The sequence below is a fragment of the Natrix helvetica genome, assembly GCF_964273705.1.
Source record: "Natrix helvetica genome assembly, chromosome: 3".
Taxonomy (NCBI): Eukaryota; Metazoa; Chordata; class Lepidosauria; order Squamata; family Natricidae; genus Natrix; species Natrix helvetica.
The window spans coordinates 139,575,452-139,591,653 of NC_138549.1; the positions used below are offsets into that span (position 1 = coordinate 139,575,452).

The 16,202-nt window shown below is 42.6% G+C and overlaps 1 protein-coding gene across 4 annotated transcripts in view; it reads right to left on the reverse strand.

The window, feature by feature from the left end:
* The window catches only part of DRAM2 (DNA damage regulated autophagy modulator 2), an 87,965-nt gene that overhangs the window by 2,300 nt on the left and 69,463 nt on the right, over positions 1–16,202 (reverse strand). For all 4 annotated transcript variants that reach the window (XM_081948879.1, XM_081948877.1, XM_081948876.1 and 1 more), the window contains 5 exons: positions 7,659–7,726; positions 6,942–7,081; positions 5,161–5,338; positions 3,096–3,175; positions 1,686–1,778 (listed from right to left, as the gene is read on the reverse strand). In XM_081948879.1, coding sequence (XP_081805005.1) covers positions 1,686–1,778; positions 3,096–3,175; positions 5,161–5,338; positions 6,942–7,081; positions 7,659–7,726 — 559 coding nt within the window. The remainder of the gene's footprint in view (positions 1–1,685; positions 1,779–3,095; positions 3,176–5,160; positions 5,339–6,941; positions 7,082–7,658; positions 7,727–16,202) is intronic.

The window sequence follows — 16,202 nt, forward strand, 5'->3', positions numbered from 1 at the left end:
AAAACAAAAATTGATTCTACTTTATAAAAAATAATTAAGGAATATCATGGAGATACTTAATAATTTTGTCAACATTCAAAAATTGCACAAAGTCATCTCAAATCTTCCATCTCCGAGACTTTGTTCTCTTCCTCACCTATCCCTTAAAGCAAGTACCTGAAGTCTCTGGAAGTCATTACTTCTAAATGCTGAATGGGACTGTTTCCTGAGTTTTGCCTGGATTCCTTCCTTTCCCAACAGATGGAAAGTCTTCCTGGCTCCCTGTGAGAGGTTGCTCTCAGGTGCTCACTATGTTCTTGGAACCCTCTGCTTTGAAAATTGTATGATGCCAGTGGGTTGGGCTTCAGAGAATCAGAATGTTTCTAGGCCCAACCATTGATGTCACTGGCCCTGGAAGGACCCCAGAGAAAAATGAGTCTCCAAACAGATTTCAATGCTAAAGAGATATGATCAATTCCACATAAATTCTAGACCAAAAATAGGTAATGGAGAGTGAAGGGGAGAAATATTTTGCAGCACACCATCTTTAATTCCACCCCCACCCCCCCCATTATTGAGGTAAACGACATATGTTTGTATTTTTTAGGCTTATAAGCTGCTTCAACTGTACCCAATTTTAAGCAATGTATGCTTCATCTCTCATGATTAAAACAATACACATTCCAAAAGGCCTGAGCCATCTATTCATAGGTGAAATGTTGGTCTATTGGAGGAAGTGGCAACCCAAAAAGATGAGCTCAAGACCTCTGATAGTAATGCTCTGAATAGAGACCCAAAGGGAACCCTCCCCCTCCCTGATCTTACTAAGCGGGCATTTAACAGGCAGCCATAATCAAAGTTTGACCCTAGTCCATCAGAAACAAGATCAGACACACAGTAATCAGAGGAATAATATCCCTGGTTACTTGCATGGCTTTCTGCAACACAGCAGCCACTTTCCCACCCCTGCCCTGGGCTTTCAGCTGAAATTCAAATCAGAAATGTGAAAGTCACACTTCTGAAAGTCTCTCCCTTCATCCAATTCTCAGTAACATGCCAGGTTCACCCACTCTACAATTAAATCGTGGGTTAGGAGACATTTGCTATGAGCAGCTAATATATTACTCTTCAATTTTAATTCAAAAGTGAAAAAATACATTGCTAACAACTAAGCAATTTGCTCTATCTTTTATAGATGCAATTATTTTGAAAAAATATAATACTTCAGGATCAGTTTCTGAAAATAAAAATATTTATATATCTCTATTTAGCTTTAAGCTCAAAAAATCAAGAAATAAAATATGAAATATTTTGAATAATCATCTATTTTGCTTATAATAAATATCAAAGGCTAATTTCTGTTGCCGAATTCATAATACATTTTAATAAAGTATTTTCTTAATGTCCTGTAGGTATGGAAAACTGTTTTGATGGTTTCTATTCCACCTCAATTTCAGATAAATTTCAAAATTTCCAAATAAAAGATATTTAGTAAAACAGAAACAAAACATCTGTCTCTATGACCCAACTACTATTTGTGGTTGTCATACAATGTTCACTTCAAAATGGCAAATCCTCGCATATAATTTGGTTCCAACTACTTTCTCTGATTGCTAAATCCAATGTCATCTGTAGCACTGTCCCTGGATTAAGGACACTTCCTGTCTACCAAAGGTTTGTCCACCCAGGTAAGTAGAGAAACTTACCTGAAAATCACGGATGAAAGTCAGGAAAAAACTGACAAAAGTGAAAACCAAAGACCATTCAGAGACTGTGGCAATGATATGAAAGGTATATCCCTGTAGAAGATTTTTAAAAAAAAATGTATTATCAAAAGTGCTTTTCAATGGTAGAATATCATCAGTCCTAATGGAGAACTCAAGTAAGGAAAACCAATAATAAGTACAATAAGAGTGTTTAACAAAAACGTGCAATTTTTGTTTCAAGGCCTTTTAAAAAGCAGTCAAAAGGCCTTAGACAACTATAGGAGAATGGTTAAAGGTTAAAGAGAGTATTGCTATCATCCATAATGTATGTTTTATATTAATAATATTAATATATATATTAATTAATAAGGTATATTATTACATCCATTATATGTTTATGTACATTAAATAAATCCCTAGTGCCTTCCAGACAGATAATGCTAAACTTGCTAGCGACGATGCCATCTAGACTCTGGAGCCAGGATGGCGAACCTATGGCACGTGTGCCACAGGTGGCACGCGGAGCCATTTGTCAGGGCATGTGCGCGCTGGCCAGCTGAGTTCAGCCTTTTTTAAAGCCATTTTTCGCCCTCCGCAGGCTCCAGAGGCTTTATAGGAACCTGGGGAGGGTGAAAACAGCCTCCCCCCCCCCTTGGAGGCCCTCCGGAGGCTTCAGGAGCTTCCCTGAAGCCTCCGGAGCACAAAAAAACCGCCCCTATGGGCAAACCGGAAGTTTGGGGACGGACTTCCTGTTTGCTCAGTGTCGGTTTATGCCCTCTGGAGCCTTCAGGGATCTTCAGGAGGCTTCCCTGAAGGCTCTGGAGGACTCAAAACGACCCTACAAGCAATCCGGAAGTGACTTCCCGAACTTCCGGTTTGCCCATAGGGCCGTTTTTTTTGTGTGTGTGTGTGCTCCGGAGGCTTCAGGGAAGCTCCTGAAGCCTCCGGATGGCCTCCCGGGGGGCGGGGGGGGGGGAGGCTGTTTTCACCCTCCCCACACAAATACAAAAACATACACTTTCTCCATGTTTACAGGCATTATACTACTTGCTGGGGGCGAAATAAAACACCTTTTGTTTATATCCTGTCTTTGAACTTCTCAGTAACATCTAGGAATAAAACTTTGGCCTGATTCAACAGAAAACCTAACTTTATTAAATTAGCTTTATTAAATATTAAACAGGCTAGACCAGCTACCCTGGATCTTTTTTTAAATTGCAGTAATGAAGACAACTGTAGACGTCTTGCTTATGTTTGTGTGTATTAGCAGAACTAAGTATGTTATTTTGGGGAAACAATATATAAAGACTACAATGCATTAAGAATATCTTAGAGTGTCTTCTGCAATGCACTTGACACATTTCATTTGTGTCTTCTCTCTATTGTCTTTTTAAGAAAAATCAAACTTACTTTCTCCTGGGGATTCCAACGCACCTTCCGTAGGGAATTTGTTCCACTTACACCGAGTAAAATGAATGTTGAAATAGCCACTTTAATAATTAAGGAATATCTTTGAACGACAGATGAAATAGCCATACTTTCCATCCATTCTTGTCTAATACTACTTGCTTGTTTTTATTTAAAGGCTGTACACCCTAGGCCAGTGTTGGCTAACCTTTTTGTTGTCGCGTGCTGAAAGCAATGTGGCATAACCAACCCTGCGCACCCCTCTCCCACTCTTGCGTGCACAACTCATGCACATGCATGCATGACCCTCCTGACCCTCCCTTGACCATTTTTGGCTTCAGGTTGGTGCAGGCGGCTTCCCAGGCCCAAAACGGGGTGTGGAGGGGCTCATGCAGCACCACTGTGTCCCATTTTGCCTTCCAGGTTGGTGCAGGCCCAAAACTGGGTGTCCCCCCCCATTTTGCACCAACCTGGAAGCCAAAACAGGGTGCGATGGCGCTGTGTGAAGCCACAGAATGCAATGTGAGAACCCTACACTCATCCATGCAGTCATCCCCCACATGCTCCCAACCCCCATACATGTAAGGCAGAGACCCAAAGACCAGATGGCCGGCGGGAGGCATGCTTACATGCTTGGTGGAGTGGGCTGAGGTGACGGCTGGCGTGCCTGCAGACAGGGCTCTGTGTGCCACTTGTGGAACATCTGCCATAGGTTCGCCATCATGGCCCTAGGCATTTTGAGAAGGGATGGTGTAATCTTTAGTTTAAATGATTTTTTAAAGTTATCTCTAATTTGCCCCATCCTTTTAAAATGTGCCAATAATGCAACAAATGTCCCATCTGAAGGCCAGTCGGTACCAGACACAATCATGGCATTTCAGTCATCCAGAAAATTGTTAAGGATCAGGGGATTCTCATAAACCTATGAGATGTGAATTAAGAGGATGCAATTGAGAAGAGAATCAACAAAAATTAGGGATTCTAACAGAAATACAAATCTTAACACACACACACACACACACACACACACACATATAAAGTTTTAGGATTTATATTACTGTTGGAATACACACACACACAAAGTTTTACCTATTCTTGTAAAATACTATATTATGAAATCCTTTTCACAATCAATAGATGTAACATGAATGAAATAAATATGAACACAATGAATACTAATAAATTATTATGCCATAAACTTTTAAAGATTCAAACACATGTAATCAAGTGCATGAAATGTTATCCAGATATAAAATATATTCATAAGGGTAATAAATAATGAAGCCAAGTAGAACTCATGATAGTGATAAAAAATTGCTGACCAGAATCGCTTTGGATATTGAGATAGGCAGTTTATACATTTATTCATTATTATTTATATAAATATATTTTTTAAAAATCATACTATGCAGTATGCATTAGTTTAGCAATATAAAATTATGTTATACATCAGGCCTGTCAAACTGGCAGCCTGCGGGCCGATGCATCATGCATAGGCTACGCCCACCCTGGCTCTACAAAAGTAAAGAACTTCACTATAAGTCATGTTACTAGATAGTTTGACACTCGTTATACACATATACAGTGTGTACACACCAGGGGTGGGTTCCGGCAGGCGCTACTGCCTGTTTGCTCGTGTGCACGTTTTGTTCTGCACATGTGCAGAACTAAAAAAACAAGATGGCAATGCCAACTGCACCGACCAGGGACCCAGGCCGAACCAGTAGGAACCCACCACTGGTATATACACACACACACACACACACAGTATGATGTATGTATATATGCAGTATATATAGTGTGTGTGTGTATGTATGTGTGTATGATAGATAGAAAAAAGAGAGAGAGAGAGAGAGAGGGAGGGAGAGGGGGAAGATACTTTATTGTCTATCTACCTCTCTGGGAAAGAAAAAATAAACTTCAGAAATTTATATATTTTGTGATCTTTTCCAGCACTGTTATAACAAGTAGCCATTTTAACCACCTGAAGATAAAGCATGTTTCATTTAAAATAGACTTTTAAGAAATACCCCCCATTCATCACTTGCAGTTTTACAGTAAAGGATACTACTCAATACGCTTACTATGCACCATAGCAGCATTGTAAATCTGATCCAAAAAATATCCTTCCCATGAATTTGTGGTTGCATCTTATAGGAAATAATTGTCTGAAGCAGAATATATATGATTCCTAATCCAAATGCGAGGAAACTTCCAAATGTATGTATGAAATATGTAACGCTTTTCTACAGAAAAATAACATAATTCAATGGTTTTTGGACAATACTGCAGTAATACTTGAAAGATTCAAACAGTATCACAAAACTTAATCTGAATAGAATCTCTCAAAATTACCAGGACTTTGGCTCAATAACAAATATCGCTATCTGCAAACCACTATAAAAACCTATAGATCTATCATTATTGGAAGTTCATTATTTAATTAAGAGCAAGATTGTAATGATATAGATCCTAAAGACAGCGATTTTGCTATAAGAAGGCAACTTTATTTAGTGAGTCTTTCCCCCCCAAACTACATCAATACCCACCCAACTAAACGATTAATTTAAGAAAATATTTCCTCCTTTTTCTTTTCTCAGATTATAATTCTGTGAAAAAAATAATTGGCTTTTTAAATTTTTCTGGGTGTGTATCTTTGCCATTGAATGTTATTAGAGCTTCTATTGATATAGAAGGGAATTTGAAGGAAAAATATAAACCATCAGTCCTGACTTCATTTATTTCCTAAACAATCACTTACATTCAATGTGCCACAGTAAAAACTAATGAGTCTCCTGGCTCGATCAGTTCAATTAAAGGAATTCTAGCTCCAAGGTTAACTGTTGATTAAATATTCAGGTTTGATATGAGATTTCTGAAGATGTCCATTAAAAACAAATCGATGCCTATCAGTCTGAAAAAGGTTGCAAAATAATTTTGAAAAATCTGATGGTCTGCCATTTTACTTCAGAGGCATTGTGTGAAATTAGATTGGGTACATTACTGAATTTGCTGAAGAGTGGCTATCCTGTCAAAATTGCTCTAAGAGAACTAAATAAAATAAAATAAAATTGAAATCATAGACAAAAACAAGGACAACATCCAAGTATTTGCAAGCTTCTCTTGCTTGTGCTAAAAGTGTTTCTGATTCCAAGATAAGATCACTGGGTAAAATGGGATTTGTGGAGAAGGCTCTTTGCTCACTTTTCTGAAGTTTGCCCCCCACCCCCCCAACAACTAAATAACTAACTAGATTTCAGGACATAAGTCAAGGGGGAGCTTTCTAGTTGTCAGGCCTGATTTTTTCTGCTCAACTGTTATTTCTGAGAAAACATTTCTCAGAAATTGAGATTTATTTGCACTGAAATAGATCCTTTTTATTTAACTTAATTCTATTAATAATGAAGTATTTTGCTTGCAAATATATCTATTTCAAAAATATCATCTGGCCTAAATAAAATAAAATCATTCCAAATACCAGCAGTTTGTCCTGGAAACTTAAAAGTAACTTACATTTATTTGATTACTATTGTGTTGATTATGGTAAATAAAATTAAGAAATAGCTATAGAAACATCCTCAGTATCCAACTATATTGTAAAAGCCAATCAATACCAATTAAAGATGCTTCCAAGTAGACACATACTATTCAAAATATATTGTACATCTTGTGCTGTCTCTTTTTTGGAAGTATGGAAGAATGGTGGGGGGAAATAATGTTCCCAATGTCAAATATTATAACACATATCTCTTTATCAAGATTCATTTGAGCATATTCTTAGAATAGGCTATTATGATGAAGTCTTATGATGAAGATATGTACTTTTGTCATTTCAGCCAAAACACAAACCTGGAAGTTTGCAACGATGCAAATCCCAAAACAGATGACCATTCCTATCACTAAGGCAGCCTTATTGAGTCTGAGCATCTTGGGTTCTTCAGGGTTCAAAGCACTGACTTGTTTGTACCGAACATACATGGTGGCAATAGCTGTGAATGAACAATTGAAGCAGAGTAAGAATAGAGAAGCATATCAAATGCAATGAAGACTAATGAACAATTATAGCACATGAAAATTGTGGTCTTTTAAGCAAGACATAACAAAAGAATTGTAGAAGTAAATTAAATGTCTGAGGACTCCTTTCATGCTAGGCAGAACGGGTTTGGAGAAACCTGCTAACCATGATTTTTAATCCAACCACTCAGTAACTCCAGTTAAGTAACTATAGCTTACTTTCTCTGAATGTAAAGTGCAGAGTGATATGTTCTTTAGCTATTCCTGCGATAGCTTAACATCCTGTGCTTCCCTATTCTGCCCAGGTGTTGTTGGAATAGATTTTCAGACTATTTCATTAGAGTAGATGCAACTCTGTACAACCGTTTCAACCTTTAAAGTCTGTAAAAACTGTAGTGCTTTTGTCTTAATTGCACATACCAACTGCAGTGCCCCAAACATCTTTCAGTGAATGTTCTTTTCCTTTAGTTAAGATATATTCATCTCTGTAGTCTCATTAAAGCCCACATCTAAGCACTCTCAGAAGCTCAGTATTATTTTTACTGTACTTACCGAAGAAGGCAGCAAAGCACAACATTATTCCAAAGACGCATCTTTCTGGAGGGAATGTCCCTGTGTCACTGAAAGATAAGCAACTTATGATACTAAGCATCCTGCAAGGCAATTGGAATGACAAAACCTATGGAATACACAACTAACACCCATTATTAATGTTGACTCTAATGATAAGTGATATAGTATGAGTAAAGATAAAGATTTCTTTGATAACTACATAGATTCTTGCAGGATAGTGCAGTGATGGCGAACCTTTTTCGCCTCAGGTGCCAAAAGCACGAGCATGTATGTTATCCCGCACGCTCGCGTGCCCACCCCACAATTTAATCCCCCCCTCACACCGTGCCCCCTGCACATGCACACGTGACTTTGGGAGGGTTGAAGCCAGGACAGGCCTTTCAAGGTAAACCAGATCTCTCTTTAGTTTGTTGTAAGACCGAGGTTCCAGAAGGAGAGGTAGGTGTTTCGGGGGGGTGGGGGGGGGACGACCACTACCTCAGAAGGCTTGAGCCCCTCTGCTTCTTAGGGGAAATAATTAAGATGTCTTGGAAATGTCCTGAAAGAGGCCAGTTGAATATGGTGGCTATTTCTATCCGAAACTCACAAGTTTCCAATGCTGAGGAGGGAGAAGCTGTAGTTCCAAGAGTCCTGCATGCAGCCCCCAGCAAAAAGAAAAAGGAAACAAAAACCCAGGGCAAGATCCCTTATAAAAAGCAGGACCCCAGCTTTCCAATGAAGCTTCCCAAGCCTAAAGTGAAACCTGCGAAATTGATTCCAGATCAAAACGAATGGAAACACACACGCACACACACACCCTTGCATTTATCTTTCAGTTTTAGCCAGCCCCCAACAAAAAAAAAAAAAAAAAAAACAGGGCAAGATCACTTATAAAAAGCAGGATCCCAGCCCTGCTCCATTCTACAAAAATCCACCGAAAGTTTGGCTGTTTGCAACGAAGCTTCCCAAGAGTTCTAAAGTGAAACCTGGGGAATTGACTCCAGGTCAAAACAAATGGAAACAATGCTCCCCCCTCCCCCCACTCTGCCAAACTTGCAAGCAGGAGAGTTGCAAGCAGGAGATAAAGGTGGGGGAGGGGCGAGGGAGGGAGAGAGCGATCTCAAAAGTTAGCAAATGGCAAAATCTCACCTACCTGTAACAATATCCAGAACGTCTGGAGAGAACATCGCAGCCACAAATCACACACACACACACACACATTTATCTTTCAGTTTTAGCCAGCCTAGCTAATCTTTACTCTCTCATGCTCTTTTTAATTTTTAAAGTTTTTTTTAACTGACAATTTAGAGAACAACCGGATCACCAGCCACCTTAGCCAGGCTTGTTTTTAACCAGATCAACCACTTGCCGAGCCTGGATCCAAGGGACTCCAAAAGGCAGCTTACCTTATGATTTGCTGATTGATCCAAAGAAGGGGGGAGGGGGACAAACCGAACAGAACAAACCAAAAGGAGTACGGAAGATCAAAAATAGGAGAAGAGATCAGCTGAAGAGCAAAAGTGTCTCATAAGAGGAAAGGCTTCTCAGAAAGCCCCAAGCGCGGCTTTGTACTCCGAGCTCGTCTCTTTCAAAGAGGTAGGAAGAAGAGGCACTCCCCCCACCCCACCCCCCAACCTTCCTCACCAACTGCTTGGGCCGAGGGTGCAGAGTTTGCAGTGTTAGGCTTCTGGAGGGAATGGCTGGCTGGCTCTTCTGGGGGGGGGGGGTGTGCTTATCTTTTGAAAGGGGAACGTTTGGCGTCTGGGAAAGCAGAAAGGCTAAAGGGAACCGGAGGATGGGGGCTCCTCCAGCGCAGCCCGTGCAAAGCTGAAGCTCTTCGCAGTGACTTACTTCTCCAAGAGGGCCGTAGCTGTGCTGGGGTGACGCGCAACTTCCGTTTTGTGCCTCAGGAGACTTCAGGAGCCTTTTTTGAAGCCCCCAGAGGCTGAAAAACCGCCCAAAATGAATGCGAAAATCAGCTGGCCAGCGAGCACATGCGCGCTGGAGCTGACACAGGACAATGCCTCGCGTGCCCCCAGAAATGGCTTCGCGTGCCACCTGTGGCACGCGTGCCATAGGTTCGCCATCACGGCCATAGGGGAAAAAACAAAGATAGGGTTAGGCCCACTTGAATTCGGAGGGAAATACCAACCTCACCAAAGGATTCCTAGCCTTTTGATATGGTTAGGAGGGGGTCGGCCTATCGAGTCTCCACCTTCAATAGTTTCCGGTGAAATACATGGGGAAATCCCATAGGGGGAAAAAACAAACTTAGGGTTAGGGTTAGGCCGCCTTTAATTCGGAGGGAAAAACCGACCTCGCCAAACGATTCCTCGCCTTTAGATGTGGTTAGGAGGGGCTCAACTTTTCGAGTCCCCACCTTCAATGCTTTCCGGTGAAATACATGGGGAAATCCCATAGGGGAAAAAACAAAGTTAGGGTTAGGCCCCTTTGAATTTGGAGGAAAAAACCAACCTCACCAATGGATTCCTAGCCTTATATATGTTTAGGAGGGGCTCAACTTTTCGAGTCCCCACCGTCTATGCTTTCCGGTGAAATACATGGGGAAATCCCATAGGGGGGAAAAACCAACTTAGGGTTACGGTTAGGCCCTCTTGAATTCGACTTCACCATTTAACCTGGTTTTAAGAGTATTTATTGTATGCGGTTTTTTAATGTGGTTCCTGTACACCGCCCCGAGTCCCTTCGGGGCGAGGGGGCGGTCTATAAATCAAATAGCTGACCTGGCATAACTCTACAACCTCCCCAGCCCAGGGCATTTTTAATTGTAATTTTAGTTTTTAAGGGTTAATTTCACTGGGGTTTTAACTTTTTAAGTATTGTAACTTATTTATTTATTCTTACCTCCTCTATACGCTATATAATACCTTTGTACGTCGCCCTGAGTCCCTGTGGGGAGAGGGGGCGACTAATAAGTTCAAGTAATAAATAAATAAATAAATAAATAAATAAACTTGAAACTTGAAAACCATTGGATTTCAAGCCTTTATATATATTTAGGAGGGGGTCAACTTTTTAAGTCCCAACCTTCTCTGCGTTCCGGTGAAATACATGGGGAAATCCCAATAGGGGGGAAAAAACAAACTTAGGGTTAGGGTTAGGCCCCCTTGAATTCAGAGGTAAAAACAGACCTCACCAATGGATTCCTAGCCTTTAGATATGGTTAGGAGGGGGTCAACGTTTCGAGTCCCCACCTTCTATGCTTTCCGGTGAAATACACGGGGAAATCCTATAGGGCGAAAAAACCAATTTAGGGTTACGGTTAGGCCCTCTTGAATTCGACTTCACCATTGGATTTCAAGCCTTTATATATGTTTAGGAGGGGGTCAACTTTTCGAGTCCCCACCTTCTATGCTTTCCCATGAAATATGTTTTTTACGCCCTATGGGATTTCGCCATGTATTTCACCGGAAAGCATAGAAGGTGGGGACTCGAAACGTTGACCCCCTCCTAACCATATCTAAAGGCTAGGAATCCGTTGGTGAGGTCGGTTTTTCCCTCCGAATTCAAGGGGGTCTAACCCAACCCTAAGTTGGTTTTTTCCTCCTATGGGATTTCCCATGTATTTCACAGGAGAGTATAGAAGGTGGGGACTCGAAACGTTGACCCCCTTCTATCCATACCCATATGTTAGGAATCCGTTGGTGAGGTCGGTTTTTCTATCCGAATTTAAGGGGGCCTAACCCTGACTCTAATTTGGTTTTTTCCCCTATGGGATTTCCCCATGTATTTCAACGGAAAGCATAGAAGGTTGGTGCTCATAAGATTCACGCCCTCCTAACCATAGCTAAAGGCTAGAATCCGTTGGTGAGGTCGGTTTTTCTATCCGAATTCAAGGGGGCCTAACCCTAATCCTCAGTTCGTTTTTTCGCCCTAAGGGATTTCCCCATGTATTTCACCGGAAAGCATAGAAGTTGTTGACTTGAAATGTTGACCCCCTCCTAACCATATCAGAAGGCAAGGAATCCGTTGGTGAGGTCGGTTTTTACCTCCGAATACAAGTGGGCCTAACCCTAACCCTAACTTGGTTTTTTCCCCCTATGGGATTTCCCCATGTATTTCACCGGGAAGCATAGAAGGTGAGGACTCGAATATTTGACCGCCTCCTAACCATATCTAAAGGCTAGGAATTCGTTGGTGAGGTCGGTTTCCCTCCGAATTCAAGGGGGTCTAACCGTAACCATAAGTTGGTTTTTCCCCCCTATGGGATTTCCCCATGTATTTCACCGGGAAGCATAGAAGGTGGGGACTTGAAAAGTTGACCAACGGATTCCGAGCACCAACCGTCTATGCTTCCTGGTGAAATACATGGGGAAAACCCATATGGGGAAAAAACCAACTTAGGGTTAGGGTTAGGCCCCCTTGAATTTGGAGGGGAAACCCGACCTCACCAACAGATTACTAACCCATGGGTATGGATAGAAGGGGGTCGCCTTTTCGAGTCCCCACCTTCTATGCTTTCCGGTGAAATACAAGGGGAAATCCCATAGGGGGAAAAAACCAAATTAGGGTTAGGCCTCCTTGAATTCGGAGCTAAAAACCGACCTCACCAATGCATTCCTAGCCTTTTGATATGGTTAGAAGGGGCTCAACGCTTCGAGTCCTCACCTTCTATGCTTTCCGGTGAAATACATGGGGAAATACAATAGGGGGAAAAACCAACTTAGGGTTAGCTTTAGGCCCCCTTGAATTTGGAGGGAAAAACAGACCTCACCAATGGACTCCTTGCCTCTAGATATTTTTAGGATGGGTCAACCTTTCGAGTCCCCACCTTCTATGCTTTCCGGTGAAATACATGGGGAAATTCCATATGGGGAAAAAACAGAGTTAGGGTTAGGGTTAGGCCACCTTGAATTCGGAGGGAAAAACCGACCTCACCAACGGATTCCTCGCCTTTTGATACGGTTAGAAGGGGCTCAACGCTTCGAGTCCTCACCTTCTATGCTTTCCGGTGAACTACATGGGGAAATCCCATAGGGGAAAAAACCAAGTTAGGGTTAGGGTTAGGCCCCCTTGAATTCGGAGGGAAAAGCCGACCTCACCAAAGGATTCCTAGCCTTTTGATATGGTTAGGAGGGGGTCGGCCTTTCGAGTCTCCACCTTCTATGTTTTCCGGTGAAATACATGGGGAAATTCCATAGGGGGAAAAAACCAATTTAGGGTTTGGGTTAGGCCCACTTGAATTTGGAGGAAAAACCGACCTCACCAAAGGATTCCTAGCCTTTTGATATGGTTAGGAGGGGGTCGGCTTTCGAGTCTCCACCTTCTATGCTTTCCGGTGAAATACATGGGGAAATTCCATAGGGGGAAAAAACCAATTTAGGGTTTGGGTTAGGCCCCCTTGAATTCGGATGGAAAAACCGACCTCACCAAGGGATTCCTCGCCTTTAGATACGGTTAGGAGGGGCTCAACTTTTCGAGTCCCCACCTTCAATGCTTTCCGGTGAAATAAATGGGGAAATCCCATAGGGGGGAAAAACAAACTTAGGGTTAGGGTTAGACCCACTTGAATTCAGAGGGAAAAACCAACCTCACCAACGGAATCCTCGCCTTTAGATATGGTTAGGAGGGGCTCAACTTTTCGAGTCCCCACCTTCAATGCTTTCCGGTGAACTACATGGGGAAATCCCATAGGGGAAAAAACCAAGTTAGGGTTAGGCCCCCTTGAATTCGGAGGGAAAAGCCGACCTCACCAAAGGATTCCTAGCCTTTTGATATGGTTAGGAGGGGGTCGGCCTTTCGAGTCTCCACCTTCTATGCTTTCCGGTGAAATACATGGGGAAATTCCATAGGGGGAAAAAACCAATTTAGGGTTTGGGTTAGGCCCACTTGAATTTGGAGGAAAAACCGACCTCACCAAAGGATTCCTAGCCTCTTGATATGGTTAGGAGGGGGTCGGCTTTCGAGTCTCCACCTTCTATGCTTTCCGGTGAAATACATGGGGAAATTCCATAGGGGGAAAAAACCAATTTAGGGTTTGGGTTAGGCCCACTTGAATTTGGAGGAAAAACCGACCTCACCAAAGGATTCCTAGCCTCTTGATATGGTTAGGAGGGGGTCGGCTTTCGAGTCTCCACCTTCTATGCTTTCCGGTGAAATACATGGGGAAATTCCATAGGGGGAAAAAACCAATTTAGGGTTAGGCCCCCTTGAATTCGGATGGAAAAACCGACCTCACCAAGGGATTCCTCGCCTTTAGATACGGTTAGGAGGGGCTCAACTTTTCGAGTCCCCACCTTCAATGCTTTCCGGTGAAATAAATGGGGAAATCACATAGGGGGGAAAAACAAACTTAGGGTTAGGGTTAGACCCACTTGAATTCGGAGGGAAAAACCAACCTCACCAAAGGATTCCTAGCCTTTTGATATGGTTAGGAGGGGGTCGGCCTTTTCGAGTCCCCACCTTCTATGCTTTCCGGTGAAATACAAGGGGAAATCCCATAGGGGGAAAAAACCAAATTAGGGTTAGGCTTCCTTGAATTCGGAGCTAAAAACCGACCTCACTAATGCATTCCTAGCCTTTTGATACGGTTAGAAGGGGCTCAACGCTTCGAGTCCTCACCTTCTATGCTTTCCGGTGAAATACATGGGGAAATACAATAGGGGGAAAAACCAACTTAGGGTTAGCTTTAGGCCCCCTTGAATTTTGAGGGAAAAACCGACCTCACCAATGGACTCCTTGCCTCTAGATATGTTTAGGATGGGTCAACCTTTCGAGTCCCCACCTTCTATGCTTTCCGGTGAAATACATGGGGAAATTCCATATGGGGAAAAAACAGAGTTAGGGTTAGGCCACCTTGAATTCGGATGGAAAAACCGACCTCACCAAGGGATTCCTCGCCTTTAGATACGGTTAGGAGGGGCTAAACTTTTCGAGTCCCCACCTTCAATGCTTTCCGGTGAAATAAATGGGGAAATCCCATAGGGGGGAAAAACAAACTTAGGGTTAGGGTTAGACCCACTTGAATTCGGAGGGAAAAACCAACCTCACCAAAGGATTCCTAGCCTTTTGATATGGTTAGGAGGGGGTCGGCCTTTTGAGTCCCCACCTTCAATACTTTCCGGTGAAATACTTGGGGAAATCCCATAGGGGAAAAAACAGAGTTAGGGTTAGGGTTAGGCCCCCTTAAATTCGGAGGAAAAACCGACCTCAACAATGGATTCCTAGCCGTTAGATATGGTTAGGAGGGGCTCAACTTTTCGAGTCCCCACCTTCTATGCTTTCCGGTGAAATACACGGGGAAATCCTATAGGGCGAAAAAACAAATTTAGGGTTACGGTTAGGCCCTCTTGAATTCGACTTCACCATTGGATTTCAAGCCTTTATATATGGTTAGGAGGGGGTCAACGTTTCGAGTCCCCACCTTCAATACTTTCCGGTGAAATACATGGGGAAATCCCATAGGGGGAAAAACCAATTTAGGGTTAGGGTTAGGCCCCCTTGAATTCGGAGGGAAAAACCGACCTCACCAAAGGATTCTTCGCCTTTAGATATGGTTAGGAGGGGGTCAACTTTTCGAGTCCCCACCTTCTTTGCTTTCCGGTGAAATACATGGGGAAATCCTATAGTGAGGAAAAACCAACTTATGGTTAGGGTTAGGCCCCCTTGAATTCGGATGGAAAAACCGTCCTCACCAAGGGATTCCTCGCCTTTTGATATGGTTAGGAGGGGCTCAACTTTTCGAGCCCCACCTTCAATACTTTCCGGTGAAATACATGGGGAAATCCCATAGGGGAAAAAACAAAGTTAGGGTTAGGGTTAGGCCCCCTTGAATTCGGAGGGAAAAACTGACCTCACCAACGGATTCCTCGCCTTTAGATATGGTTAGGAGGGGCTCAACTTTTCGAGTCCCCACCTTCAATGCTTTCCGGTGAACTACATGGGGAAATCCCATAGGGGAAAAAACCAAGTTAGGGTTAGGGTTAGGCCACCTTGAATTCGGAGGGAAAAACCAACCTCACCAATGGATTCCTAGCCTTATATAAGTTTAGGAGGGGGTCAACTTTTCGAGTCCCCACCGTCTATGCTTTCCAGTGAAATACATGGGGAAATCCCATAGGGGGAAAAAAACAACTTAGGGTTAGGGTTAGGCCCTCTTGAATTCGACTTCACCCTTTAATCTGGTTTTAAGAGTATTTATTGTATGCGGTTTTTTAATGTGGTTCCTGCACACCGCCCCGAGTCCTTTCGGGGCGGGGGGGCGGTCTATAAATGAAATAAACTTGAAACTTGAAAACCATTGGATTTCAAGCCTTTATATATATTTAGGAGGGGGTCAACTTTTCGAGTCCCCACCTTCTATGCTTTCCGGTGAAATACATGGGGAAATCCCATAGGGGGAAAAAACAAACTTAGGGTTAGGGTTAGGCCCCCTTGAATTCAGAGGTAAAAACAGACCTCACCAATGGATTAATAGCCTTAGATATGGTTACGAGGGGGTCAAGTTTTCGAGTCCCCACCTTCTATGCTTTCCGGTGAAATACACGGGGAAATCCTATAGGGCGAAAAAACCAATTTAGGGTT